Source organism: Carassius carassius, chromosome 47 (genome assembly GCF_963082965.1).
Source record: "Carassius carassius chromosome 47, fCarCar2.1, whole genome shotgun sequence".
Taxonomy (NCBI): domain Eukaryota; kingdom Metazoa; phylum Chordata; class Actinopteri; order Cypriniformes; family Cyprinidae; genus Carassius; species Carassius carassius.
Window position 1 is genome coordinate 24,359,618 of NC_081801.1, and position 27,162 is coordinate 24,386,779.

The 27,162-nt window shown below is 40.4% G+C and overlaps 1 protein-coding gene across 2 annotated transcripts in view; it reads left to right on the top strand.

Moving 5' to 3' along the window:
* Positions 1-27,162, top strand: part of camk2a (calcium/calmodulin-dependent protein kinase II alpha) — a 60,178-nt gene that overhangs the window by 24,170 nt on the left and 8,846 nt on the right. The window contains exons 8-18 of one of the 2 annotated variants that reach the window (XM_059541745.1): positions 4,630-4,713; positions 7,717-7,811; positions 7,907-8,029; positions 8,699-8,782; positions 9,426-9,468; positions 12,811-12,851; positions 14,554-14,586; positions 14,923-14,971; positions 15,271-15,346; positions 16,584-16,678; positions 23,657-23,898. In XM_059541745.1, the coding sequence (XP_059397728.1) occupies positions 4,630-4,713; positions 7,717-7,811; positions 7,907-8,029; positions 8,699-8,782; positions 9,426-9,468; positions 12,811-12,851; positions 14,554-14,586; positions 14,923-14,971; positions 15,271-15,346; positions 16,584-16,678; positions 23,657-23,889 (956 nt within the window). In that variant the 3' untranslated portion in view covers positions 23,890-23,898. The remainder of the gene's footprint in view (positions 1-4,629; positions 4,714-7,716; positions 7,812-7,906; positions 8,030-8,698; positions 8,783-9,425; positions 9,469-12,810; positions 12,852-14,553; positions 14,587-14,922; positions 14,972-15,270; positions 15,347-16,583; positions 16,679-23,656; positions 23,899-27,162) is intronic. The other variant, XM_059541747.1, reaches the window with a different exon arrangement.

A 27,162-nucleotide genomic window follows, 5' to 3' on the forward strand; every position in this document is an offset into this window, starting at 1 on the left:
TTGTCATAGAAGGGACAGATCAGTGTGGAATATGGGTAAATTATGTGAATTTTTTTTTCCATAAAAGGAAGCATGAACACATGTTAGACTGCACCCCATGAACACAATCAAGCCTAGAAAAAAAATGTCAACCACCCCTTTAATTCAACTCAGTCGGCCTACACAGCATGAGACAAGGGATTGTTGTGTTTGTTTTCACTGAAACATGGCTAAATGACAATATCCTGGACTCTGCTTTTCAGCTGCACGGTTTAACCTGCTACTGAGCAGACAGAGATACAGCACTGTCTGGTAAGACAGCCGCTGGGGGGTGGCTTGTGTGTGTACGTCAACAAAGAGTAGTGCTGTGGTAGTGACAAAACACTGTTCATCACTGGTGGAGTTCATGTTTGTAAAGTGTCGACTGTTCTATCTGCCCCGGGAGTTCACGGCCATTGTTATTGTCGCAGTTTACATTCCCCCATGTGCAAACGCCAAGGACGCACTTTGCGAGCTGTACAGTGCCATCAGCGAACAACAAATAACCCTGACTGTTTTTCAGAAAAGCCAGTGACTTCAACCTCGCTAACTTAAAGACAGTTCTGCCAAAGTTCTACCAACATGTGAACTTTGCAACTATGGGAAAAAAGACACTGGACTTTGTCTACACAACAGAAAAGAATGCGTACAAGGCGGTACCCCACCCCCACCTTGGGTACTCGGATCACATCTCTGTTATGCTAATTCCAGCATACAGACCACTTCTGAAACTCGCCAAACCGGTTCAAAAACCCATCACAATATGGCCAGATGATGCTACTTCAACACTACAGGACTGCTTTCAATGCTCAGTCTGGAACATGTTTAAAAAGGCAGTCACCTGCAACAACCACACAGACCTGCAGGAGTAGTCTGAAACAGTGAGTGCTTATGTCAAAAAGTCAACCTGTCCTCCAACCAATAGGCCGGTATAGGTCGTTTGTCCAAGTCCCTGAAATACCTCCCATCAGAGTGTATACTTTTTCATATTATTGTTTTGTACTCTTTTATTTGTGCTGTATTTGGGTTTTGTGTAGCTCAGTTTGGCCCTGTCCCAAATGGCACACTCCGGACTGGTGGACTTCCTCAGAGTCCACACTTTGGTGACGTCATGCAGTGAAGACCTATAGGGCCCTTGGCGCGAGTCCACGAGGGTGCATTGAGAGGTATTTTTGGGATAGACTCGATCGTCACGCCAGAAATAACGGTCTGGTCTGGTTGCTTTTGCTTATGCCACCTGGGCATTAGACAATATATACATGCTTATTTAAATAATGTATACAGTTGTAATAATACATAATGTTACATTTGAACTAAGATTACAATTTTAATACATAAGTTTCAGATGAATTTACAGGTTTGAATATAAATACTAGGTTTACATATGACTCAGTAAAGCCCTGACATTCGGTTCTATTTTTTAATTATTTATAATGAATCATAATGCGATCATATTATTCAACGCGCTATTATTATGTTTGAGATATCAACCACTGGTCGATGACCATAATAAACACGCATTTTGATTGGTATTGACAGTTATATGTCATTTCATGATGACAGATGCAACACGATACTGTCATTATTTTTATGCCCGCTAGAAAGCGCTTAACTTTAAAATGCAAATATAGGTTGTAATAAGGTGCTTGCACAAACAACCTATATGGTCATTTTTTGTTGGAGAACAGGCTCCAAAATGTGCATTGATGATGTGACAGTCACCAAGACCATCACCGCACATGCAAACCAGAAGCCGTGGATGTCAGATGAGGTCCGTGGGCTGCTAAATACCAGAGATAAAGAATTCAGATCAGGAGATAAAGCAGGCCTCAAAACAGCAAGAGCCAATCTGTCCTGTGGCATTAAAAATGCAAAACGGTCATATGCTCAAAAAATCAACAATCACTTCACAGACAGCAGAAACACACGGAGTCTGTGGCAAGCCATTCAGACCATCACTGACTACAAGCCCCCACCACAGGCCTGTGATAATGACACATCCCTCCCGACACTGCCGACAATCTTGACACTGCTGACCAATGACTGCACTGCCAAGTACAGCTCCAACAACATCAAGTTTGCAGATGACACAACTGTGAGAAAGTGATCACAGCTGCAAAAAAAAGACTCATGCTCATGCACTAAAAAACATCTTGCACTGTTCCCCAGCCAGTTGCTTTACTTACAATGTTTCTTTTTGCGCATGTACCGTATTATGTGAAGCATTCATATAGTTTGTATTTTTTAAGTTTATGTATAGACAAACATTTATATATAGTATATTTATAGTCAAAATCTGTCAGTAGGTTAGATGTGTATGTATAGGTTTATACTGTTTTACGTCATTGTTGTATGTCTGTATTTATGTAGCACCGTGGTCCTGTGAGGCACGACATTTCATTCCACTGTATGTCCACACATGTAGCGGAATGACAATAAAGCTCAACTTGAACTTGAACTGAATCAGTTATACAGAACTACCTAAGTAGTCTTCATTTGATACTGTTTTTCTGTTACTCAAGTAATTATTATCATCATAACTTTTACTTCTGCTTGTATTTGAGTTCAGTATTTGGGTACTCTGCCCACGTCTGTGCACATAAGATGACTAATTTTATGTGGCTCAAAACATTTTCATGAAAGTGAGGCATAACATTACATAATTCGGGGCCAGGATCCTTTTTATCAAGAGGAGTTTTCCTTGTTAACAAGCTGATCAGCCTGTGTGACAGTTGTTTGTGTAGGCTTCCTGGCTGGAAGAGTGCATATATGCAATATATATGCAATTCTCAATTATTTTAATGAAATGAAAGTCTTTGGTGTTGTCTGATTACACATGTAATAAAGGCAAAAACTCCATGATCACGGGAAAAAGGAGACGGGAACAGCGGACATTCAAATCAAGACTTTAATACCAAAATAAACAGAAACAGCGCGACAGCCCCTCGCGGACGACTGTCGCTCACATACATAAAACAAGTCCCAGGCCTGGTCCTCTCTCGTCCTTCACTGTCGTTGCTCCTCTTTTGTATCCTTCCGATCTCCTCCGTGGGACTCGAGACCAGTGGGTTGAGCAGGTGTCACTCATTTCCCAATCACTCCACCGGCTTCGCTCTGTTCCCACGGCTTTCAGCCCCGCCCCACTCGTCACAATACCCTAACTGGCCACTGTATTAGGTACACTTTATTAGGTGCTTGTACCGGGTTGGACCCTCTTTTGACTTCAGAACTGGCACACAGTAGATTCAACAAGGTGCTGGAAACATTCCTCATAGATGTTGGTCCATATTGACATGATAACATTGCACATTTCCTGTAGATTTGTCCATCCATGATGCAAATCTCCCATTCCATCACATCCCAAAAGTGCTATTGGATTGAGATCTGGTGACTGTGGAGGCCATTTGAGTAAAGTGAACTCACTGTCATGTTCGAGAAACCAGTCTGAGATGATTTGAGCTTTGTGACATGGTGCATTATCCTGCTGGAAGTACCCAACACAAGATGGGTACACTGTAGTCATAAAGGGATGGACATGGTCAGCAACAATACTCAGGCTGTGGCATTTAAACAATGGACATTTGGTATTAAGTGGCCCAAATTATACCAAAAGAAATCCCTCACACAATTACACGAGCACCAGCAACTTGATCCATTGATACAAGGCAGGATAGATCCATCCTTTCATGTTTTTTCTGACAAATTCTGCCCCTACCATCTGAATGTCGAAGCAGAAATTGAGACTCATCAGACCAGACAACGTTTTTGAAATCTTCTATTCTCCAGTTTTGGTGAGCTTGTGTGAACAGGATCCTCAGTTTCCTGTTCTTAGCTGGCCGGTCTTCAGCTTCTGTAGCTCATCTGCTTCAGGATTTGATATGATGTGCATTCAGAGATGCTCCTCTTCATACCTTGATTGTGAACAGTGGTTATTTGAGTTACTGTTACCTTCCTATAAGTTTGAACCATCAACAAGGCATTTTTGCCCACAGAACTGCCTTTTGCTGGATATCTTCTCTTTTTCAGACCATTCTCTGCAAACCCTAGAGATGGTTTATGTGTAAAAATATCAGACATTGCTGCTTTCACAAACGTCTAAGAAGGCAACTAGTATTTGTATAGATCTTAGACCTTAATATGTTTATATGTGAATAGTTTTATTAATTTAAATGTAAAGCTTGTTATAAAAATATATTCCTATATAATGTAAACACAATAAAAAATCATCTGCAAAAGTCAGGCAATTTTGTCAATACATTTTTTAACTGTGAACAGCTTTATCACCATGAAGTTACTGCCCCTGTGTCTCTGGCTCAAGAAATGTAAACTTGCTCACAGCTGATTTCTGATTTCTGAGGCTAATTTCTGTCATTTCAGTCTGTGATCTCTAACCCTGATCAAAACTAGCTCCCAACCAGGTATTGATTTCATGGGGTCCAAGTGTGACTGGAGACTTAAGATGTTATTGTAATAGTCTGTGAAATCTGTGAATTCGGTTCAAATGTAATGTAATTATCTCTTTACATTTTCTTTTTTCATGTAGCTAATTTTCAGTTTCCTAAATACAGGCTTAAATAAAGGTTATGAATGCTTTCTTCTTCTTCACATCAGGGTTTGCTGGCACTCCTGGTTACCTGTCCCCTGAAGTCTTACGGAAAGACCCCTATGGAAAAGCTGTAGACCTGTGGGCATGTGGTTAGTTTTTTCATATTTCTGCATCAAACATTGATACTTGTCAGTGTTGTATGTGTGTTAAGTTGTGCCTTTAACCCCGTTGCGCTATGATTTTGTTCTTTCATACAACCAGAGCTTTCCCGTATTCTGTAGTTGCATTTACATAAATGCCAGATAGCTCCGGAAAAGATAACACAAATGTGTTATCATTAGAAATGTGATTGCTATTGTACTCATCATAAAGCACCACTCTTTCATTTTGTGTAGCAACAGTATACAGTGACATTTTAGAGAATAGTATTTTCCCAATTTGTGACAGTTTTAGGAGTTCCTTTTCTGTTCTGGGATGACAACAGCCGTCTGCACAAAGTGAGATCCATTAAGAAATGGTTTACTGAGTCTGGTGTGGAACACTTTTGGTTTTTGACATCGTCAAGTCAAACCACATAAACCCAGCATTAGTGCCTTGATCCTCTAAATGGGAGCAAATCTCTGCAGTCATATTATATATTTAGAAGAGCAGATTGGAAGCTGTTAGGACAGACCAGCACTCTATTAATGCACATGTTAAATGCAGGGTTGCTACTGTAGCTCCCAGAAAAAAATGTAATTCCAACTCAAAGTCTACTGACTGAGCTCACTGTAGTTTGAAGGTTACAAATAGGGATGAGACTGTAACAGTTTGACAAAAACCATGATAAAATTCCCAAAAGTTAGTATTACCATTTAATATTTTCATTATCATTAAAACTGTATTAGATTACTGAGATTTGGAAAAAAAAGTTAGCTGCAGTCTCAAGCAAGTGTTTTGTGTGAAACTATGGTGGAATGCAGTGAAAGGTTTTACAGAGGGAAATTATATTAATTAAAGTATGAATGAATTATATGAATGTATCTCTGAAGGGAACCAACTGCCTTCAGAAAAGTTTTGATGCCATTACCTTTTCATCTTCCCTCTGTATATACATGTGTTTATAAGTGCAGCGGTTAGTGTGGAAAAGGTTCTATTACTGCTGTTCAATAAGCACCACCTGTTTGCAGACACTGGATTTACATTTTCATTCGGCCTGTCTGCAGTATTTGTTCAGAAAAATGCAAAAATCTGACCAAATTTTTGTTTTTTTTACTTTAACACGTTAAGTTGTAGTCATCCAACCAACTTTCTTTGTTCGTTTTTTAAATGTATTTTTTTTATGTTTCTGCTTGTTGTTTATTAAAAAGTTAACAACTGGGGGGTATTCCAGAAAGCAGGGTTAACTTACCGTGAACTAAAACCTGAACTCTCGGTTGATAAACCCCAAACCTTGCTTACTTGAGGTATGTGGTTCCAAAAACTCATCCGGGAGTAAGTTTATTCAACTCAGAGTATGTTCCTGGTTAAGACTCAAGACATTCTCAACAGAGCGACGAATCAACGAGTCACTATAGAAACGGACGCTAAGAAAAAGCGCGCCATGCTTTTTCTTTCTTCTTCTTTTGTTAATTAGTTGTTTACAAGTGTAATGGAGGCCAGTGAGTAGTGCTGTGCAGGTAAACCTCACTCCCCGATCTCAAGAGACGCACTGGCGACTGACGCTAGTTGCTGTAGCCATTTAGCCTCCTTGTTAGTGCGTCCGCCTCCCATGCCGGAGACCCGGGTTCGACCCCCACTCGGAGCGAGTGCGAGGAGCGTCAGAGAGGACCCGGGAGACAGAGGTTACATTGGTGCCGTGACCCGGATGGGAGTGAGGTTTAGGGGGGTGAGTGTAACGGAGGCCAGTGAGTAGTGCTGTGCAGGTAAACCTCACTCCCCGATCTCAAGAGACGCACTGACGTTAGTGGCTGTAGCCATTTAGCCTCCTTGTTAGTGCGTCCGCCTCCCATGCCGGATACCCGGGTTCGAGCCCCACTCGGAGCGAGTGCGAGGAGCGTCAGAGAGGACCCGGGAGACAGGGGTTACACATGCTTAGAGCATATCGCCACCTAATTGATGGCTGTGCAATCATTTTTATTTTTTTCCATTTAATCTTTAATACTTGAGAATGTGAATTATATTGTTTGTTTTATGCTAATTATACATTAAGTCATATCAGATATGTATTTTAATTTAGAATTTAGACATTATAAAAAAAAAATGCAGTGAGATATAACATATAATAAATAAAATATATATAAGTTAAACATTACCTTGTCATAGTGTTTTATAATTTATACATACCTCTTAATACATAATTTACAGATAACTCTTATATATGCCAATAAAAGAAACAATTAGAATAATATTAGAATAATATATTACCTTATTTATTACTTATATTAGCGCTTCCTCATTAACATATATATATATATATATATATATATATATATATATATATATATATATATATAATAGGCTATATTACATATTCTAATATTATATAATGTTGTGCGGTATCTGTCACGCCCACTGAAGGCTCGCTGAAGTGAACTAATCCTGGAACATAACCTGCTCTGGAGCAGGTTATGTTCAGAGAGTGAGTTGCTATGACAACTAACATAACCTGAAAGTTACCTCCGTTTTTGGAACCGAAAGTTGAGGTTATCCATTTACTTACTCTTAAACATACCCGTGTATGTCACATAACCCGCTTTCTGGAATACCCCCCTGATGTGTTTTATTTGTTGTTGTTGTTGTTATTATTGGGGTCGTTACCAATTTTGAATGTTAAAATAGGGGTCTCCTGAAAAAAAAAGGTTGGGAATCACAGCAATAAAGGGCTATAAAATAAAAGTTTTTATACATTTATTCTATGTTTTTTATTTTAAAGGTCAAAACACATTTGTAAAAAGGATCTATTTTTATTTTCACCTCTGTTTTCAGATAAATGTTATAGCAGCCATGGAACATTATGAAAGTAGCCCAACAACAAAACCTACAACTCTGTAATCTTTCCTGTGAATGCATTTTCAAAATGTTTTTCTTTATTTGTACAACCCCAATTGTACACATAAGTAAATAAACATAAAAAAAAAAATCCTAACCCATCCATCTCAATTCCCCTTTAGGTGTGATTCTCTACATCCTGCTGGTTGGATACCCACCTTTTTGGGATGAAGACCAACATAGACTCTATCAGCAAATTAAAGCTGGTGCCTATGATGTTAGTTTAAACATCCTTCATATAATATTGATGATAATGCCAGAAGTGCTGATGGATCTCTGATTCACACTTGGATCGCTTTGTTGCACCCATAGTTTCCTTCACCTGAGTGGGACACAGTCACCCCTGAGGCGAAAGATCTGATTAATAAGATGCTGACCATCAACCCATCTAAACGCATCAGTGCTGCGGAGGCACTCAAGCACCCATGGATCTCAGTGAGTTTACAACTGAAATGCCATTTCTATCCTTCCATCAGTACTTTAGAACATATATACGTGTTTTGTCTTAGGACCTTGAATTCAGTTAATTTAGACAGCAAATGAATTAGTACATCAAGTTCAGAGCAAGAAATCAGGTATCATCGATTAACTATGAACAGAACTGAACAATAGATTGCAAAAAGTTTACAGCACAGCTATAATGATAATGAAACAATAACATTCAAAATGATTTTTCCCATCTAATGAATATTAAAATCAGTAACAGTCTATCAGAATCCATCCTGCTTTTATAGAGCTCAAGCATTTAAAGCAGCAAATGACAAAACTGCAGAGCACGCTTATAATACACAGAACATTATCGTGCATTGGCTTGGACGCTAATATAGTTATCATTATAATTATCTTTATAGTCATCATTCTTTGTATGAACAGGCCTTTTCTTTACACATTAATTTGCTTCATGTTTCATAAACCATGTACTCAAGTAAATAATTTCAGACCTTTTTTTTAGCATTTTAACAGAAAGGAAGATCTAAAGGGAATATTTATTAGATGATTAATTCAGTGTTCTTTTACTATAAAGATTTTTCATGTTTTCAGAAATAGCTGCAGATTCTCCAAATTCTCCAAATAACATTTGGTTTCAACTCTGTTTGCTTTTAGCATCGCTCCACTGTTGCATCTTGCATGCACAGACAGGAGACTGTTGAATGCTTGAAGAAGTTCAATGCTAGACGAAAGCTCAAGGTAAGTTTGTATAAATCCGTGATAAGCTCTCATGTGTGTTGCACACTTCACTTTAATAAATGATGGGTGAAAATCAGGCTATTCGGAGTCCTTAACAATCACAGTTATATACCGTTCTGAACTGAAAACAAGAATGCTTTTTGAATTATAATTCAGTTCCAGAATTTAAATTGAGGTAGCAAACAAAATTCATTTTGAATTTGAATGTTTGAAGTAGAAATAAAAAATTATTATTTCTTTTAAACTAGAAAAGACCAACTTTGAGTGTTGGTTTGACAAATGATTTTTTGAAAATTAAATGAAAAACCTTAGGGGTTGATATAAACACCACCTATAGAAATTAGTTTTTATTCATCCTAATATTCACCATATTTATTAGTGAAATAAAACATTTATGGACCAAGGTTAAAGAATACATCATTTTCCTGAATGAATCACCAGTGTTAAATGTTTTCAATTGCAGTTGTTTAATTCCACTTCCTGTCATTCCATTTAAATTTCCTGTGGAGCAGATACAATTCAAATTCCAACTAATGAACTAAAAGGGAGCCAGTTCATAAATTCTGTATTTTGCATAACAATACACCATCATTACTGAGAAAAACTGGCTAAAATCATTTTCTACGTGTTTTTTATTTTTCAGGGTGCTATTCTCACTACTATGCTGGTCACCAGAAACTTCTCAGGTAACTCTATTCTATTTATATTTTCTGCTGTATCTTTTTCAACCCGATGTGAAAATCTGCACGAGTACAGTATGTCTTGATCAGGAACCACAGATTATTTTACACGGGAGTTGTTTGGATTCATGGTGTTTTGAAGGACTGTACAGAGGCTTGAAGTTTCTGAAAAGTTGTGTTTGACCGCTCTAATGAAAGATAATTAAAGCTTGAGTCTGGCATTTGCAAGCATTTGGAAATTTGATCAAACAAATTCAAATCATTGGTGTGGCTATGTCATCCTACCAAATTTAGCCCAAGAAGAGTTGGGCAAAATAATGTGAACATTCATTATTCTAGGGGTTAATATTATTTGTAGGCTATGATTAAAAAAACAAACATTGTGATTCTTTTATACTTATCAGATTAGTTTATGTTGTTTTTAGTACAAGTGGTCTGTCAAATTTTGTCAGAACAAATCATGAAAGTCTGTTTAGCCGGAGAGTTTTTACCCTTAAAGCCCTGTTGTTTAGAGTAAAGAACAACAATCTTGATGATTATGACTGCTGACAAAAAGCATTGCAAGACTTCAACAGCGAAGGAGAATAGTGGGCGAAAACTGAACTGAATGATTGTCAAACACTAAGATGGTTTGTGTCTAAATAACACCGAACTACTGCAGCAAAGAGACAGCAAACGTCAAAATTCACTGTGAAGACCGCAACAACTGTCCACAGAGAATTTCACAAAGCCAGCATCCATAAAAGAGCTGCAATTGTTAAAATTTTTATCTCAGAAACCAAGGCTAATGTGCGAAAAACATGGAACCTGGACTGCCAGAACACCAAGAACCTTAACATCTGCCCTGGCCAGACAAATCAGCTGACTTGAATATTATATATTTATATATAGAAGAATGAGAAGCTGATTCCATCCTCCTACATGTCTGAAGGAGGTGGCAGATTTTCTAATAGATGACATTTCATTCGAGAAGGTTTATTTATTCTAGGAGGGTTGGAAGCTGTATTAAAGACAGATGTTGCCTTTTGTTGCCTGTATTAAAGAAATGTTGCCTTTTTCCCAGGTGTACTAAACAAAGATACTGATAAGTGAATGAGAAACCAGTGTGAGAAGCAAAATTCCAAGTTCTCAGTATTCAGGTGTAACCCGATCTCATGAAAGTGTGTATAAATAGTACGCCAAATAAGAACGAAAACTCATGGTATTGATATGCAAAAATTTATTTTGGTATGCATATGCTACGCGATGGATAGGTTTAGGGTTCTGGGGTAGATGCACGCGAATCCTGCATATAATATGCATGCTAAAGTCAATTTTTGTGTATCAATACCACAACGTTTCTTGTTTTTTTTATTAGACTGGGCTCACAGTTGATAACAGGTGACCTCTGGTGGTGATATGACAGTTCAACTTTTATAACTCACAACAGATGGAGCTCTATTGAAAGTTGTATTATAAGCAAGAATGCACATGAGTTTTTCAGTCTGGTTTTCACATAGAGTGACCCATTAAATATAACTATTAAATTATTAATAATAAAAATAACAATATTAACAATAAAATAAAATAAAAATACATATATAATTGTATTATTATCCTATGATGAATGAACTCATTCAGCGCTCAAGTTCTCCAGCAGTCACTGAACTGAGCATGTGTGAACCGAGCACTTGAAAGAAGGGGCCAAATTAACATTTGTATGGTTCCTCATGGTTTATGTAAATTAGTTTACTTACTTAATATGCATTACATAAGTAAAACGTCCATGTTTCCCATCATTATTAGGTGCTTTAATAATGTAATTGTGTATATGTAATGTTATTGCGAAATTATCCTACATAAATTGACTAGTGAATCGGTTAGAACTAATTTGAAGAACCAGTCTGTTTGAGTCTTAATGGGAAGAATGTTGTAAATAATGTTCAGTTTCTCAGATCCTTTCATGTCATAAGACCTCAATATATCATCAAGGACCATGGTTTCAACTAAAAATCATCTTTACTGTAAAAAAAAAAAAAAAAAAAGGATGGCCTGAGAGTTAGAAAATTAACTATCCCTTTAAGATACAAACTCACAATTATGAAAAACAAAATTACTTTTAAATTACACAGTTAGAATGTGAAGGTGCATTTGCTATATTTTATTATTTTCTTTTATTTCTATGTAGAAAGGCAACATGCATGTCCATAGAAATAGTAGGAGATCATGGAGTGAACATGGAATAAATGCCACAGATTCAGGGGCATCCCGATTCCTTAGTACGATCCTATTTGGAAACTATTTTCTTTTTTAAGAATTCGGTTGCTTGTGTATATGTCATGTGGGTGGGGGTCTGTAAAAGGTCAGCAATGTTCGATCTAAAATAGATTGCTCCACCTGTTCAAGTGTAGCAGCCGTAGCTTTTGCACAGGCCATTCTATCACTCCCAAAAACTCTTGATCATTTATCACTTCCTGTCTATTTTTACCCGGTGCGGTAATTCTCCACTAACTACTTTAAGATAATGTCCAGTGGAAACATTCTGGCTTGAGTCAACAGTGCACTTTTACATTTAAGTACTGTGTCTGTCCGTTATTATAGGAACATTTTAATTGTGATACGGCTCAAGTGTAATACTTAGATCAAGACTTCACACTGCTTAGAGTGCCTGCACTTTTTTCACACATTTGAAGTAGCAATGTTTTTGATAAAAAATAAACAAAAGTAAGGAAATATTCATTCCGTAATAGGTTTTTTTATTTTATTTTTTGTGTTTTATTTTTATGTATTGTTAAAAAATAACTTATTTTGGCTATCATGAGTCTTTTATTTTTGGACTAAATCGTGTGTTTTTACATTGTACTTTGTACGTCTGTAATTAATTTCTGTAATTACATTTATAATTACACTGTTGACCCATCCCTCACACCTTAACCCACCCTTAACCTTACCCATACCACCAAACCGGTCCCTAACCTTACCCATATCCCACCTCAATAGCAGCAAAAGTGTTTTGCAAGACAATATGAACACAATAAGTACATTGTACTTATATTTTGATATAAGTACATAGTAGTTAAGGCCACTTAATATAAAGTGGGACGCATATTTTTAAATATTTGATATTCTCTCCCTGTTCCTGCTTGTTGGTTTAGAGAAGCTTTTAAGAGTGAAGCGTTCCCGGAGTGTGGGAGTATGTGATTATGTATGCTGGAAACTCCCAGGACCTATTTTAGATAGTCAAAAGATCCTCCAGAGCCAAAATCCATCTGGAGAGCTGAGCTGTGCTTATGCCCCTCACTATGCTTTTCTGGGCTTTTGTGCCCTTTCTTATAGCAATTTCGCTCTTTTTCTTCATCTCTCATTCAGGAGGAAAGAGTGGGGTCAGCAAGAAGACAGATGGTGTGAAGGTAGGATGGAAATCAGATATTCACTGTTTAGATAATTGATACAAATAATGATTTTAATTGATCCTGTTTGAATTTAAGTCTATAATTTGCACACTGCAAACTTTATTTTGTATATTATGTTATATTTTGGTCTGTCAAGTGATAAAAATTATATATTTTTTATCTAATTAATTACATGATGTGCCAGTTAATTAAATTAATTGCACATCAATTTTGGCTGGGAAATTGCCCTCCAAAAAATAGTCATTATTGTTTTAGATGAGTAAAGCATTGAATATACATTACAAAAAGTAACTTTAGAAAGAAATGTTTTGATTCAGCATTGTATAAATAATGATAATAAATGTCAATGTTTTAATGAATATTTTAATATTAAATGATTTTATAAAAAATGATGAAACTTAAACTACCAGTAGGTAGCCGCAAGTCACAGACTTAATAAACGAGTCATTCATTCAACCGATTCGTTCAAACATTTGATAAATTCAGAAATTAAGCAAGTGAACGTCTTTATGAATGGCTCGTGAATCATTAGCTCACTTGATTCTCTCAAAAACATGGATTCATTCAGTAAGTAAACGTTGTTGCATGTTTTCTCAGAGAACCAACAATTTTGCTGTTAATTCATTTGGAACAATTTTCGTTAGCAAAATTTAGCAAAATATAATATAAATGCATAGACATATATAAGCTACAAAAGTTAATCAGTGAATGAGTGCTTTTTCTTTATCTTTTGTTCTATGATTTTCATCATTGACGGACTGCAGCATGTTTCACTTTAAAAGCAACACTGTCTCTTTAAAGCCTGATGCACGTGACGCGGATCTGACCCACTTCCGGTTTTCTCCCAACTCTTTACAGTTATTTAGGACTGTCTAACTCAAACTGTAGTTATGAGGTCACATGCCAAAAATGGGCATTTTGGCATAATTGTGTGTGTTTTTGTCATTGACTGTATAAAACCGCATAAAAAAGAACTCACTGCACTTCTCGCGCTACTGGCTCGCTGTCTGAAGCTGCTTTCTGTGTGCATGTTACTGAGATTTTTCTGACGAATAATAATATCAGCAAATGTCAGACTCGCAATAAACAAATCAAATGTAATTAAATGGGCATTGCAGAAGATCAAAGAAAGAATTATAACCACTCAGACTTGCTTATTTAGCAAAAAACTGATACCAACAATAACAAAAAAAACATTTAATACAATGTATAACATGGAATATATAGATGTTGATTTTGTATGCTAGAAATTGTAATATTTGGGATAAATATTGGTATAGTTCTTGTAAAATGTATAATTATATAAATTCTCCATACAGCTTGTGCTATATTAAGTATTCTAAATCCATACAATCATCCCTGGAACAGACTGAAATATAAGTCATTAGTCACTGAAAATCTCCAGAATTCCCGATCTGATTTATCTCGATCGGTGGTCAGTAAACTACCGTGAAACTAGTTTTTCATGAGACAGGTAGGTTTGTACAATAAGTGCTTTCTGAAAGTCTTATACGCCTTTCAAGGAAATAATCACAAAATTTAAGGAGGATTGTATTTGAGAAGGACTGTAGACTGTTGATGCAGGAACTCTTCCACAACACATACAGTGTTCAGAATCACAGCTGTTCCTCTCATCTGTCCCCCTCTGTCCATCTCACAATGTTTGTTCCTGTCTAACCTCTTTTCATTTTTCTTCTAGAAAAGGAAGTCCAGTTCCAGCACCCAGCTGATGGTGAGTGTGAAACAGGCTCCATCCTGTTGACAATCTGCCACAAACTGGCAACCTTTTAAAAACTGCAACCCAACAATGAGTAAAACATGGCTGCCATGGAGCTGGACTTTCTTTTTGCTGTTGTTGATGTTACATCACATTTGTAAAGTTGATAGAAATCTGACTCATTTATTGTTGCAGGACCGAAACTGCTGACTTAAAGTCCTCTGATTTTCACCAATTCTTTCTTTCTTGAAGGCACAGGAGAAAATAGCCGGTCAATTCTGATCACGCTTTCTGTGATCTTGGCTTTGAAACTAACAATACAAATCCTGAATCTCAATGTGTCATTTGTAGGAATCATCAGAGAGTACCAATACCACAATTGAGGATGAGGATACTAGAGGTGAGACTGATTTCTGATTCTAGGGATTCAGAGCACTTCACATTTCCTCCAGTTTCTGACACAACTTAGCAGTAGCTCCCTGTCAACAATGCGTTCATCTGAATTAAAGGGATGAAAATTTGCTGTTAATTTACTCATTTACACAGAGCACATTATTTTATTTGTTACACAATTAATTATGTAACATTATAAGTGATTCTCAAAGAAAATGAGAATTAAAAGTGACACCTGTATAGTCAAATCTACCACAGTCTATGTGTATCTAAAAAGTATTAAATGTGTATCTCTCTGCTTTGCAGCAAGGAAGCAAGAAATCATCAAAGTAACGGAGCAACTCATTGAAGCCATCAGCAATGGAGATTTTGAGAATTACACGTGAGTTTGGGGACCATTATATTTTCATCCAGTCTTTCACCATCCACATTTGCTAAATATGAATGTACTGTAGTGGACTGGCGACGGTTTTGACACTTTTTTGCTTTATCATCTGTAAAGGCCTGTTCAAGGATGATAACTTTTACTAATTGTTCTTGTTAAATGAGAATAGGGGAGTCCACACCACAACTATTACATTAATAATGACAGAGAGGAATTACATCATTGGAATCATTTTCAGAGCAATTGTTTTCCAGCTGATGAGTGATAAAAACATTGACAGCCAACCTACGTATAAAGAGTTCAAGCATTTAAAGCAGCAGACAACATAACTGCAGTGCCTGCTTATAATAAACAGAATGTTATGTGTGGATGCAGATATTGTTATTGTTCTTTGTATGAATAGGCATTACTTCAATAGATTTTTTTTCAATGTATTTCTGTGCAATTTATCTTAAACTAATATAAGAGGTGGATTGTAACACCAAAGCCTCTTTTTCTATTATTATCTTTGTGCCTCTTGTCTTTATAAAAACTTACTCCTCCTTTTACCCATGGTCAAATAGTCTTCAAAACTGGGCCATTTGTGCATCTGTTAATATTTGCAAAAAAAATTAAATTCTTAGTAAGGTTTTTCATGAATTTGGTAATATATATATATATATATATATATATATATATATATATATATTATTATTATTATTTATTTTTTTTTTTTATTTTTTTTTTTCAATTGCACACCAAGTTTAAGATTCATAATTGTGAAGTGACTAAATGGCTGATAGTCCTTATAATGATCTGATTCAGCATGATCCAAGAAATCTATTGAGCCATTGTGATTTTAGGACAAAGTCTTTTGAACAGTAGATGACGCTGTCATAAAACTTGCAGATGGAGCAGATGGCCTCCTGTCATGTCTATCAGGGAACGAGTTATCATTTCAGATATTCCTCATAGGAAACTTGTTCATTTCTGCTTCTCCTCTCTATCTGAATGCTGGTGTGTCTGGTCTCCTATAGGCTGATTATAAAATGACATTTTAAAGAGCTCCTCAACCAGTTATCATCATAAGAATTCATATTTCCTAGGATCAATAATAAGATTAAAGCATGTATATATCACCATCCTTGCATGCAATAAAGAATTTATCTCTGGAAAACAACATGTCAAGGTATTTGAAGACAAATTAGTTAATGTCAAGACTACATTAAATATGATATACTATGTTTGTGTGCAGGAAGATGTGTGATCCCAGTGTTACAGCGTTTGAGCCTGAGGCCCTGGGAAACCTGGTAGAGGGGCTGGATTTCCATCGCTTCTACTTTGAAAACTGTAAGATGCAACTTTTACCTGTATTTTAAATCATAAACATTTAAAGAAAAAATTCTAATTAGCTTCTGCCTAGTTCTCTTTTACCTCAGGATTTTTATAATGCTGATTGAAAAAGAGCATGTATGGTTTACATGCCTGATGTGATTCAAATAGTGCATATTGTCTGATCCATAATATGTGGTGTTTCTAATTTGTCAAAGCAGAATGTTATGTGGTTTAATTATGACCTCTAGACAATGTTTTTGAATCAGTTTGTTCAAAGTACAAAAATATCCAGCAAAGATATAACACTGATGACAGGGGAGCTTCTTTTTGCAAACTGTTAATCTTTTGTATACTTCATACAGGGGTGAGTGGGTTGACCCACTCCCTGTATCTTGGCAACTGTACACTTTGTCTGTCACGCGACCTTGTATTTTGGACATATTAAACCATGCAAACCATTTAGCGAAATATAATCCTAAATTGGTAAAACAGCTATATTTTTTTCTTCTCCAAAATGGCATCTACGGGGCAAAATTAGCAAAATGTTGTGGGGTAAATTGAGCCAGAATTTTAAAGTATCCGACCATAGGGCACTGAAGTTAAGTGAAATCTCTGAAGTATAAACTGGTACTTTAATTTGATATCACACAACTGGTAAAGAAGTCATATTGAAGCCTATTTTTCAACTTGAGAGTCTATTTTTATAAGCCTACAAAAAATATCAGATTACTCAATTGTCAAAATAATCACTTGATTACCAAAATAATCTTTAGTTACAGCCCTAGATTAGTTAAAACACTTCAAATTACAACGGCAATGTTTTGCATTTTGTGATTAAAACACAAATAATTTCCTAAAAATAGTATTCAAATATTGCCTCATTCTAGTGTATTGTCATACCCCTTGTGTCCATGTGGATGTAGCTCATAATTTTCCAAGTGTATACTATAGCTTTTATTCTTCATTTAGGCACTATCCATGAAAAAAAAAAAAAATAATAATAATTTGTTTAAATAAGAAAAGCGATATCTTTGCCATAGTATCCTTTCAAATGTTAAACTTGACACGGTCATTGCATGATTTTCATGTGCTCCATTTTATTTGTACCATTGTTTGTTTTTTTTGGTTTATTTATTAGAATTTGAAAGATAATAATTATATGATCCATGGGAACACTTTTTTTTAATAAGCCATATTTTAGAACCCTTTGTCATATTGTAGATACAATCTGATCATTAAAAATATTTCCTGAAATCATTTTAGATAATTTCATTGGCCTCATTTTCCCTCATCTTAAGGACTAAATTATTAAAAAATGGCCCTTCTTAACCCACTCTGCCATAATGCATCACCATTTGTTGAGTTATAGAAGCCATTTATTTCTTGGATTAAACTCACCACATCGACACCATGCAGTTAATGTGTAGGAGTTTTCTTTTTTTCACTTTTTTTTACTTTTAATTAATTGTATTAAATTATTTATTGCATTGTGTTTTGGCATCTGGCTTTTTTTTATTATTGTGCTGATGATTCTGTAGTTTTAGAGTTAATGGAAAACAAGACTGAAATACCGTTGTTTTCTTGTAAAAGGCCTTCAATAACCTTTTTATCGGTGTACTGGTAATTTTCTGTCAGGACAGATTTTTTTTCTTAAAGTGTAGGTCTTCAATGTTATACCAATTGCAAGGTAAACTATGGTCATCAACATATAAGCGTTGTGTGCAATACCCAACAATCCATGTTTTTATTTTGTCTGTTTCTATTGGTAGTGTCATATGCTTTTGAACAATAAGTTTGTCAAACATTGGCCGAGCGCAGAATTTCTTTTTATTATTTATTTATTAAACTTTTTTTTCTAGGTTATCTGAACATAAGAGGAAACATTATCAGAATGTTCCATTTTTGTTCAATTTGCAAACTTTATTGGAACATTACTTTGAAATCTTTCTCGAAATAAGTTTTCAACTGTTTAAAAAACAGTGTTTCATTAACTCTTTCCCCACAAGCATTTTTTTATTTTATTTGTCAGCCACCGCCAGCGATTTTGATGATTTTCACAAAAATGTGATGGTCTACAGTATATTTTGCTGTGTGAATTTTTGAATATGCAATACACCAAAATAAAGATCAGAGCCTATACAAAAATAATGTGCTTTATTCTAGCTTAAAGTATTCTTTCTTTATCGTCATTATCATATATTCAGTACGATTATCAAAGCATAAATCGTCTAAGGTTACGTATGTAACCCTGGTTCCTCGAAGGAACGAGACGCTGCGTCGAGAACGATTGGGGAACGCCCCCAGCGTGACGTCTCTGAATCATGTGTGTAATCAGTCCAATGGAAGGGCGAGACGTCATAGGCGGGTGACGTCAGAGACCAGGAAGCATAAAAACAGGAGAGGCGCAGCCGGCACCAGCCTCAAAGGATGAAGCAAGCGCCGGCCAGAGATGCCGGAAGTGTGGCACTGCGACGCAGCGTCTCGTTCCTTCGAGGAACCAGGGTTACATACATAACCTTAGACGTTCCTCTTCAGGAACTCGAGCTGCGTCGAGAACGATTGGGGAACGAGAATGCCCACGCCGCCAGACTTTACAAATCTCTGCCAGTGTGGGAAACTGCACAGCTAGGACGAGAGAACAGAGGGGCCTGGAGCGGCTGGAAAATCTAGACCGTAAAATCTTACAAAGGTCAAAGGCGTTGACCACCCCGCAGCCTCGCAGATGTCATGCATAGAGACACCTGCTAGGAAGGCCTTGGAGGCCGCCACACTTCTAGTGGAGTGAGCCTTGACCCCCAGGGGAGCGGGGAGGTCAGAGGACTCAAATGCAAGAGAAATAGCATCTACTATCCACCGGCTGAGGGTCTGTTTAGTAGCAGGAAGACCTCTCTTAGGGGGACCATAACAGACAAACAACTGGTCCACCCTTCTCCACAGGGCAGCTCTGTGGACGTATGTGTCCAATGATCGCACTGGACACATACAATTAAGCTTCTTCTGGTCTGGCTCCCTAGAGGGAGGAGGACTGAAGGCCTGGAGTACGACAGGCCGTGGTGTAGAGGAGGGAACCTTAGGGACATACCCCGCACGAGGGTAAAGGAAAGCTTTAGCGAGACCGGGCGCAAAGTCTATATAAGAAGGGGCCACAGAGAGGGCCTGCACGTCCCCAACTCTCTTGAGAGAAGAAATCGCCAACAGGAAGACAGTCTTAATAGAGAGAAGGCGATCGGAGATCTCCTCAATAGGCTCGAAGGGCGGCCTACAGAGAGCTTCTAAAACCACAGCCAGGTCCCACGTGGGGACACGAGAACGTACTGGAGGCCTCAGCCTCAGCGCACCACAGAGGAAACGTGTAACGAGGGGGTGTCTGCCCACTGACTGGCCACCGAGAGGGGCGTGGTAGGCCGCAATGGCCGCCACGTAGACCTTCAGGGTGGAGTGGGTCAACCCTGCGGAGAAACGGCCCTGCAGGAACTCCAGCACTGTACCAATCGGGCAGTTAACTGGGTCGAGCTGACGGTCTCCGCACCAAGAAGTGAAAAGTTTCCACCTCAAGGCATACAGTTTCCTTGTAGAGGGAGCTCTGGATTGGAGGATGGTCTCAACAACCTCAGTTGAGAGACCGGAAGCTATGAGTTGTGCCCCCTCAGGGGCCACACCCATAACTTCCACAGCTCCGGGCGGGGGTGGACTATGGTGCCCTCCGCCTGTGAGAGGAGATCCCTCCTGACGGGAATCTCCCAGGAAGAGCCGTCTAGGAGGGAAATCAGGTCCGAGAACCATACTCGACCTGGCCAGAACGGGGCTACTAACAGCAGCCGGACTCCGTCCCGGCGCACTCTCTCCAGAACTCCTGGGAGCAGAGCAATCGGGGGAAAGGCGTACAGACGAAGCCTCGGCCACGTCTGTACCATGGCGTCCAGCCCCAGTGGAGCTGGATGAGTCAGAGAGAACCAGAGGGGACAGTGCGATGTCACTCGAGTCGCAAACAGGTCCACCTGAGCCTGGCCAAAAACTCTCCAAATCTGCTTCACGACCTCGGTGTGAAGCCGCCATTCCCCAGGCCTCAGCCCCTGCCTCGACAGGATGTCTGCTCCCATATTCATATGCCCAGGAATGTGAACCGCTCTGAGCGAGAGGAATTTGTCCTGGGCCCACACAAGGATCTGGTACGCTAGTTTGCTTAGACGCGTGAGTGCAGACCTCCTTGGTGGTTGATGTAAGAGACCAACACATGGTGACCTCTTAGGTCTGGGAGAAAATAACGAAGTGCACGCAGCACGGCCAGCATCTCCAGGCAGTTGATGTGCCATGTCAGATGGCGACCACTCCACAGACCGCGGGCAGGGTGGCCACTCATGACCGCACCCCAGCCGGTGAGGGACGTGTCCGTCGCTAGCATCACGCGGCGACAAGGAGCTCCCAGCACCGGGCCCTGAGACAAGAACCAAGACTTCCTCCACATATCCAAGGCACGTAGGCAGCGCCGTGTGACCTTGATCATGCGAAGTGGGTTTCCCCTCGGGGAGAACCCCTTGGTCTTGAGCCACCACTGTAGGGGTCTCATGTACAGCAGGCCAAAAGGTATCACGTTGGACGCAGCTGCCATCAGACCCAGCAGTTTTTGAAACAGTGAGTGACTGGCCTTCTCTCACTCCCGTGACTGCGGCGAGGATCGACTCGAGACCTCCGCGGAGACGGCGAGCCGCTCAGCAGCGCTACGTTTCCGGGCGGTAACTGGGCGTGGTGCTCGCGGGAGACCGCTGCGCCCTGTAACTCCGGCAGGGTTGGCAGAACGATCTCCTGAGGGCACTGAGGCGAGATGGACACCGTGTAATGTGGTGTAACCTGCTGCACCACAGAGGGGACTGCCCTTATAAGCCCTTGGGCCAGTAGCGTCAGGGCTTATTGGCCGAAGACCTCTTAGCCTTAAGTACAGTCCGCAGATCCGGCTTAGACTTAGAAGCCCCCGACCCAGAACGCTCTGTTTTTGTGCCTCCCTGTATGAGGAGCTGGTACTCGGTGGAGGCTGCCCCCGCCCGGCAGCCTCCGGATTTAGAGAGCGACGTGGGAGGAACTGCTGGAACGCCGCCGCCTGCCTGCGAGCCTCCTGGTACCTGTCGACGACAGAATTAACAGCGTCGCCGAACAGGCCCGAGGACACAGGGGCATCCATGAGACAAACCCTGTCCTTTTCTCTCATATCAGACAGGGTGAGCCACAAATGTCTCTCTGCTGCTACCATTGCTGCCATGGACCGCCCGATAGCGCGAGCGGTCTCCTTGGTAGCGCGGAGAGACAAATCAGCGGTCCTCCTGAGCTCCGTGATATCCTCAGATCTCACGTGCTCTTGCTCATCTAAATCTTTCAGCAGATCGGCTTGGTACGCCTGTAACACCGCCATAGTGTGCAGACACGCACTAGCCTGACCCGCTGCCGAGTACCCCTTGCCCACCAGCGCTGACGTTGTACGCAGCGGCTTGGAGGGCAGTGCCGGAGCCTTTAATGACGATGCCGCGCCGGGAGACAGATAGCTCGCGAGCGTCTGTTCAACCCGGAGCATCGCCTTATAACCGCGCTCATTCATCCCCGCTACGTTGCCGTAGTGATCAGAAACGGGGATGAAGACGCGGGCCAAGAAGGGTTTTTCCCACTATCTACACACCTCGGCGTGCAAATCGGGAAAAAAAGGCAGGCTTCGGCGTGGAGGTGGCGGCTTAGTTCGCAGAAATCGCTCATCAAGTTTACTTTTCTGTGGTTCAGCCTTTTTCTCGGTTGGCCATTCGATGTTTAATTTGGCCACAGCACGAGTAACCACCTCCAAAAGCTCCTCATACTGGGGCGATTGAGGGGGCGAATCCTCAGCGACGTTCACCACATCAACCTCCTCGGAGGAAGATAGATGAAACACTGAGCCCGCTCCCTGGGGAGAAGTAGCGCCGGAGCGCGCTTCCGATCCCTGAGAGCGGGCGCTGGATCTGGCAGGGGAGGAAGAAGAAAGGGACTTGCCCGTCTCCATTCCCTCTGCCAAATCCAACTGCGAACCCCACAAACGAGATCGACCGCTCCGCCTCGGCGGAAGCGGGACCAACGCCGCGGGGAACGCTAGCGAAGGCTCCCTCGGTGAAGAGAGCCCTCCGGGAACGGAGAAAATGCAGGGCAAGCCGCTCGCAATGCGGGCAGTCAGCCCCCTCAAGAGCCGACTCTGCATGCTCCGCTCCCAGGCAAACAACGCACAAACTGTGTGTATCCCCGCCTGTGATATAGCGAGGACAGGGAGGAACACACGGTCTGAAACGCTGCTTGCCTTCGCCCATTTTGTGTTTGGTCTTGGAGGGTGCTTTTGGCATACTTATGGGGGATGACAAACAACACTAAATAAGACTCACAAACGTAAAGTTTTTTGAACAGTACACACACAGAGAGCGCTTGCTGAAGACAGAAAGGCTGGTGCCGGCTGCGCCTCTCCTGTTTTTATGCTTCCTGGTCTCTGACGTCACCTGCCTATGACGTCTCGCCCTTCCATTGGACTGATTACACACATGATTCACAGACGTCACGCTGGGGGCGTTCCCCAATCGTTCTCGACGCAGCTCGAGTTCCTGAAGAGGAACCATGTGTGTTTTTGTTCGGGAGGTTTTGTAATCGTTCCGAATGTGTGTTATAGTGCCCCCGAGTGTATAACAGTGAAAACACAAAAAAGCGTAAAATCTTGTCTTTGGTGGGAAAGCATTGTCTTCTAAAAGACGAGATAACTCAACAATGGTGGGTAAAGAGTTAATGATGTTTTGTGCTAACATTATGAGAACATTATTCAAGACCCGCTAATGGTGAACAAATGCTCTGTTAACGTTAATGCAAGAACGTTTGCTCCTTACTTTGAGAGAACCATGCCAGACCTTCCCTGTCTGCTAGGATTGCGACACCTCTCTAGCAACCTAGACATTTTTGTGAAAATTTTAATTTATTTTATTTTTTTATTGTTTTTGACAGTGTGGTCAAAGAACAGCAAGCCGGTTCACACCACCATTCTGAACCCTCATATCCACCTGATCGGCGAGGATGCCGCCTGCATTGCCTACATTCGTATCACGCAGTATCTGGACACAAATGGAATGCCATGCACTGCCCAGTCAGAGGAGACACGGATCTGGTATCGTAAAGACGGCAAGTGGCAGATAGTCCACTTCCATCGCTCAGGCTCTCCATCTGCCATCACTAAATAAGAGACTCAGGTAATAAATCTAAAAATGAATGATCATTTATTATTATGCACAAATATGATGTATGCAGAGGCAGATTAAACAAGCAATAAATGTAACAATACTTCTTAAAACTTTATATAAATTTTTTATTATTTTTTTAAAAACCTTAAGATGACAGTATTTTGTAATTTACTTTTTTCAAAACTCTTCATACAGTGTCAGCTAAACTGTAGATCATTTTTCTTTCAGTATGAAATGCATTCAAGATCTTTCAAATGACATGAATTATTTTCTCACTCAAACACAACCACTGCCAAACCTCTACAGGTCGATTTGGACATACATACTGCTAAGCTTAAGTTCAAAACCTTACATAGCAATTTGCTACAATTCTACAGTAACACCATATTGAAATTTATTCCAAATCTAAAAAAATGAAATACCATCAAAACAATATAGTCCAGTAGCTAAACACTTATAAAGGTGTTAGACTTTAAATGACAATGACACCGTGAACTGTTCACAGCAGTCATCAATACACTGACACAGTGAACATGTGACGATTGCTCCAGTGACTCAGAGCCATGTACAGTCACTATCAAACCAATGAGAGTGATACTGTAATTTAAGCTTCTTTAATAGCAGACAGCTTGCTGAAAATATGTTGTACTTTCATTTACTTGCCATTTTTTGAAAATGTGCAAAAATCTTTTCAGCTCAGAGATTTACAGTAAATAAATGTTACTATTGTACCATGAAAGTTCATTAGGCTCTCAATGCATTTCATACACTTTGCATTTAAATAGCTGGAACATTTCCAGCACATTTTGTTTACAGACAACTTTCAGTCATGTTTAACAATTGTGTTGCACTCTCCTGAAAAACATTTACCCTCTCCTGTCAGAGTTCTGACAAATTGTAATTTGAGTCAGATAAAAATTAAAAAAAAAAGTAAGAAAAAGTTTTTTTTGTTTGTTTTCTTCAAATATCTGTACTTTATCATAGTAAAAAATTATATTTGGCTGACCAATAAAAGGTGTATTTGTATTTATTTAATCAGGGACAGTACACATTAATGATACATAATTAATGTAAAATGTGACAGATTTATCTGAGGTGGCTAATTTTCATGCATAGTCCCTCTCCCGGGACAGATTAATATTTAAAGAAAAGAATCGTATAGGGCTACGTGAATATAACATTTTTTACACTAAAATCACTTAAAAAAAAAAAAAAAAACCTAGAAAAGTTTTAGAAAAACCACAGTGACGTTTTGTGTCTTTTAATTCTGGTGGGAGTCTATTCCAGTCGAAAGATAACTTGGGGAAACTGGTTTCATAACATTCATCGTTTATCAAATATCTTGTTTTGTGTTGCTAATTGCGAAGAAATTACATTTTAAAGGGGTCATATGATGCTGCTAAAAAGAAAAAAAAATTGTGTATTTGGTGTAATGCAATGCGTTTATGCAGTTTAAGGTTAAAAAAAAACACATTATATTCCATATTGTTACGGATCACTCGGGAAGCTGAGGAGTAACAGAATGAAGATGTTTATTGTACACAGACACAAGCAGAGGAGCAGGTAGTGATGAGTGACAATGAGGATGGATCCGTGAAGGTAGGGTGAAGACTTCTTGGAGGGACAGTGAGCCACACACACTTGGGGAACTGGGTCTTCGGAGGGAATTGCTGGAGAGAGTAGAAGAGTAGTTAGTCCTTATAGTAAGCATACAGGAATGATCTTGTCGCGAACGTGACCGGACAATGTTTGAGTGCGTGTGTGTGGCTTTTATGGTGCTGCGGTGATAGGCTGGTGATGAGGATCAGGTGGATGTGATTTAGAACTCCGGTGAGGGTGTGCGTTGTGATTGTGTGGAGGTGGAACCAGGCGTGTTTGTAACAGTACCCCCATCCCCACGGCCTGCTCCTGAGGGCCGGGGACCCCCGACGATTTATCTGAGGTGGCTAATTTTCATGCATAGTCCCTCTCCCGGGACAGATTAATATTTAAAGAAAAGAATCGTATAGGCCTACGTGAATACAACATTTTTTACACTAAAATCACTTAAAAAAAAAAAAAAAAAACCTAGAAAAGTTTTAGAAGCTGGTGATGAGGATCAGGTGGATGTGATTTAGAACTCCGGTGAGGGTGTGCGTTGTGATTGTGTGGAGGTGGAACCAGGCGTGTTTGTAACAGTACCCCCACGGCCTGCTCCTGAGGGCCGGGGACCCCCGACGACGTGGTGGGCATCCTCTTCCCCTGGGAGCTGGTCGGTTGGGATGATTGGAGTCGAAGGTATCGAGTAAGGTGGGATCCAGGATGTCGTTGCGTGGGACCTAGGAACGTTCCTCTGGACCGTAACTTTCTCCCAGTCCACTAGGTATTCCAGCTGCCCACCATGCCGCCGGGAGTCCAGGATGTCCTTGACTGTTTAGGTCGCGCCGTCATCTAGGAGGAGAGGAGGGGGGGCTTCGGCTTCAACAGGTTCTGTGGAGGGAGAGACAGAAGGATGGTGAGGTTTAAGGAGTGACACATGGAATGTGGGGTGAATCCGGTACTCAGGGGGAAGCTGGAGTTTGTAAGTGACCGGATTGATCTGCTGGGTGATGGTGAATGGGCCAATGAATCTGGGACTGAGTTTGCAGCAGGGTAGACGCAGGCAGATGTCCCAGGTGGACAGCCAGACCTTCTGACCGGGTTGGTAGTTAGGAGCCTCGGATCGGCGAAGGTCGGCCGACGTCCTGCGTCTGCGAAGTGCCCGCTGAAGTTGGTGATGTGCCGCGTCCCAGACCCTCTCGCTCTCCCGGAACCAGTAGTCGATGGCGGGGACATCCGAGGGTTCACCTGACCAGGGGAATAGAGGTGGTTGGTAGCCGAGTACGCACTGGAAGGGAGTGAGTCCGCTGTGGAGGCAGCTTGGAGGCCCATTTAGGGCAGAAGACGTCGCTGAAGAGGGCGTAGCATTGAGTGATGGTGATGGACTGATTTTCAACTGGGCTCTCAACAGACATGGAGTAGACTGGGAGAGGTTCAGGGGACGGTGTGACTGGAACTGGACAACCGGAGATGCACTGGTGATGGACTGATTTTCAACTGGGCTCTCAACAGACGTGGAGTAGACTGGGAGAGGTTCAGGGGACGGTGTGACTGGAACTGGACAACCGGAGATGCATGATCGGAAACAGGCTTCGCTCCACTTCAGGATCTCGCCCGTCTTCCAGGAAATCACGGGGTTGTGCTGCTCAAGCCACGGGCGCCCTAGAATAACGTCAGCGGTGGATTCCTCCAGAA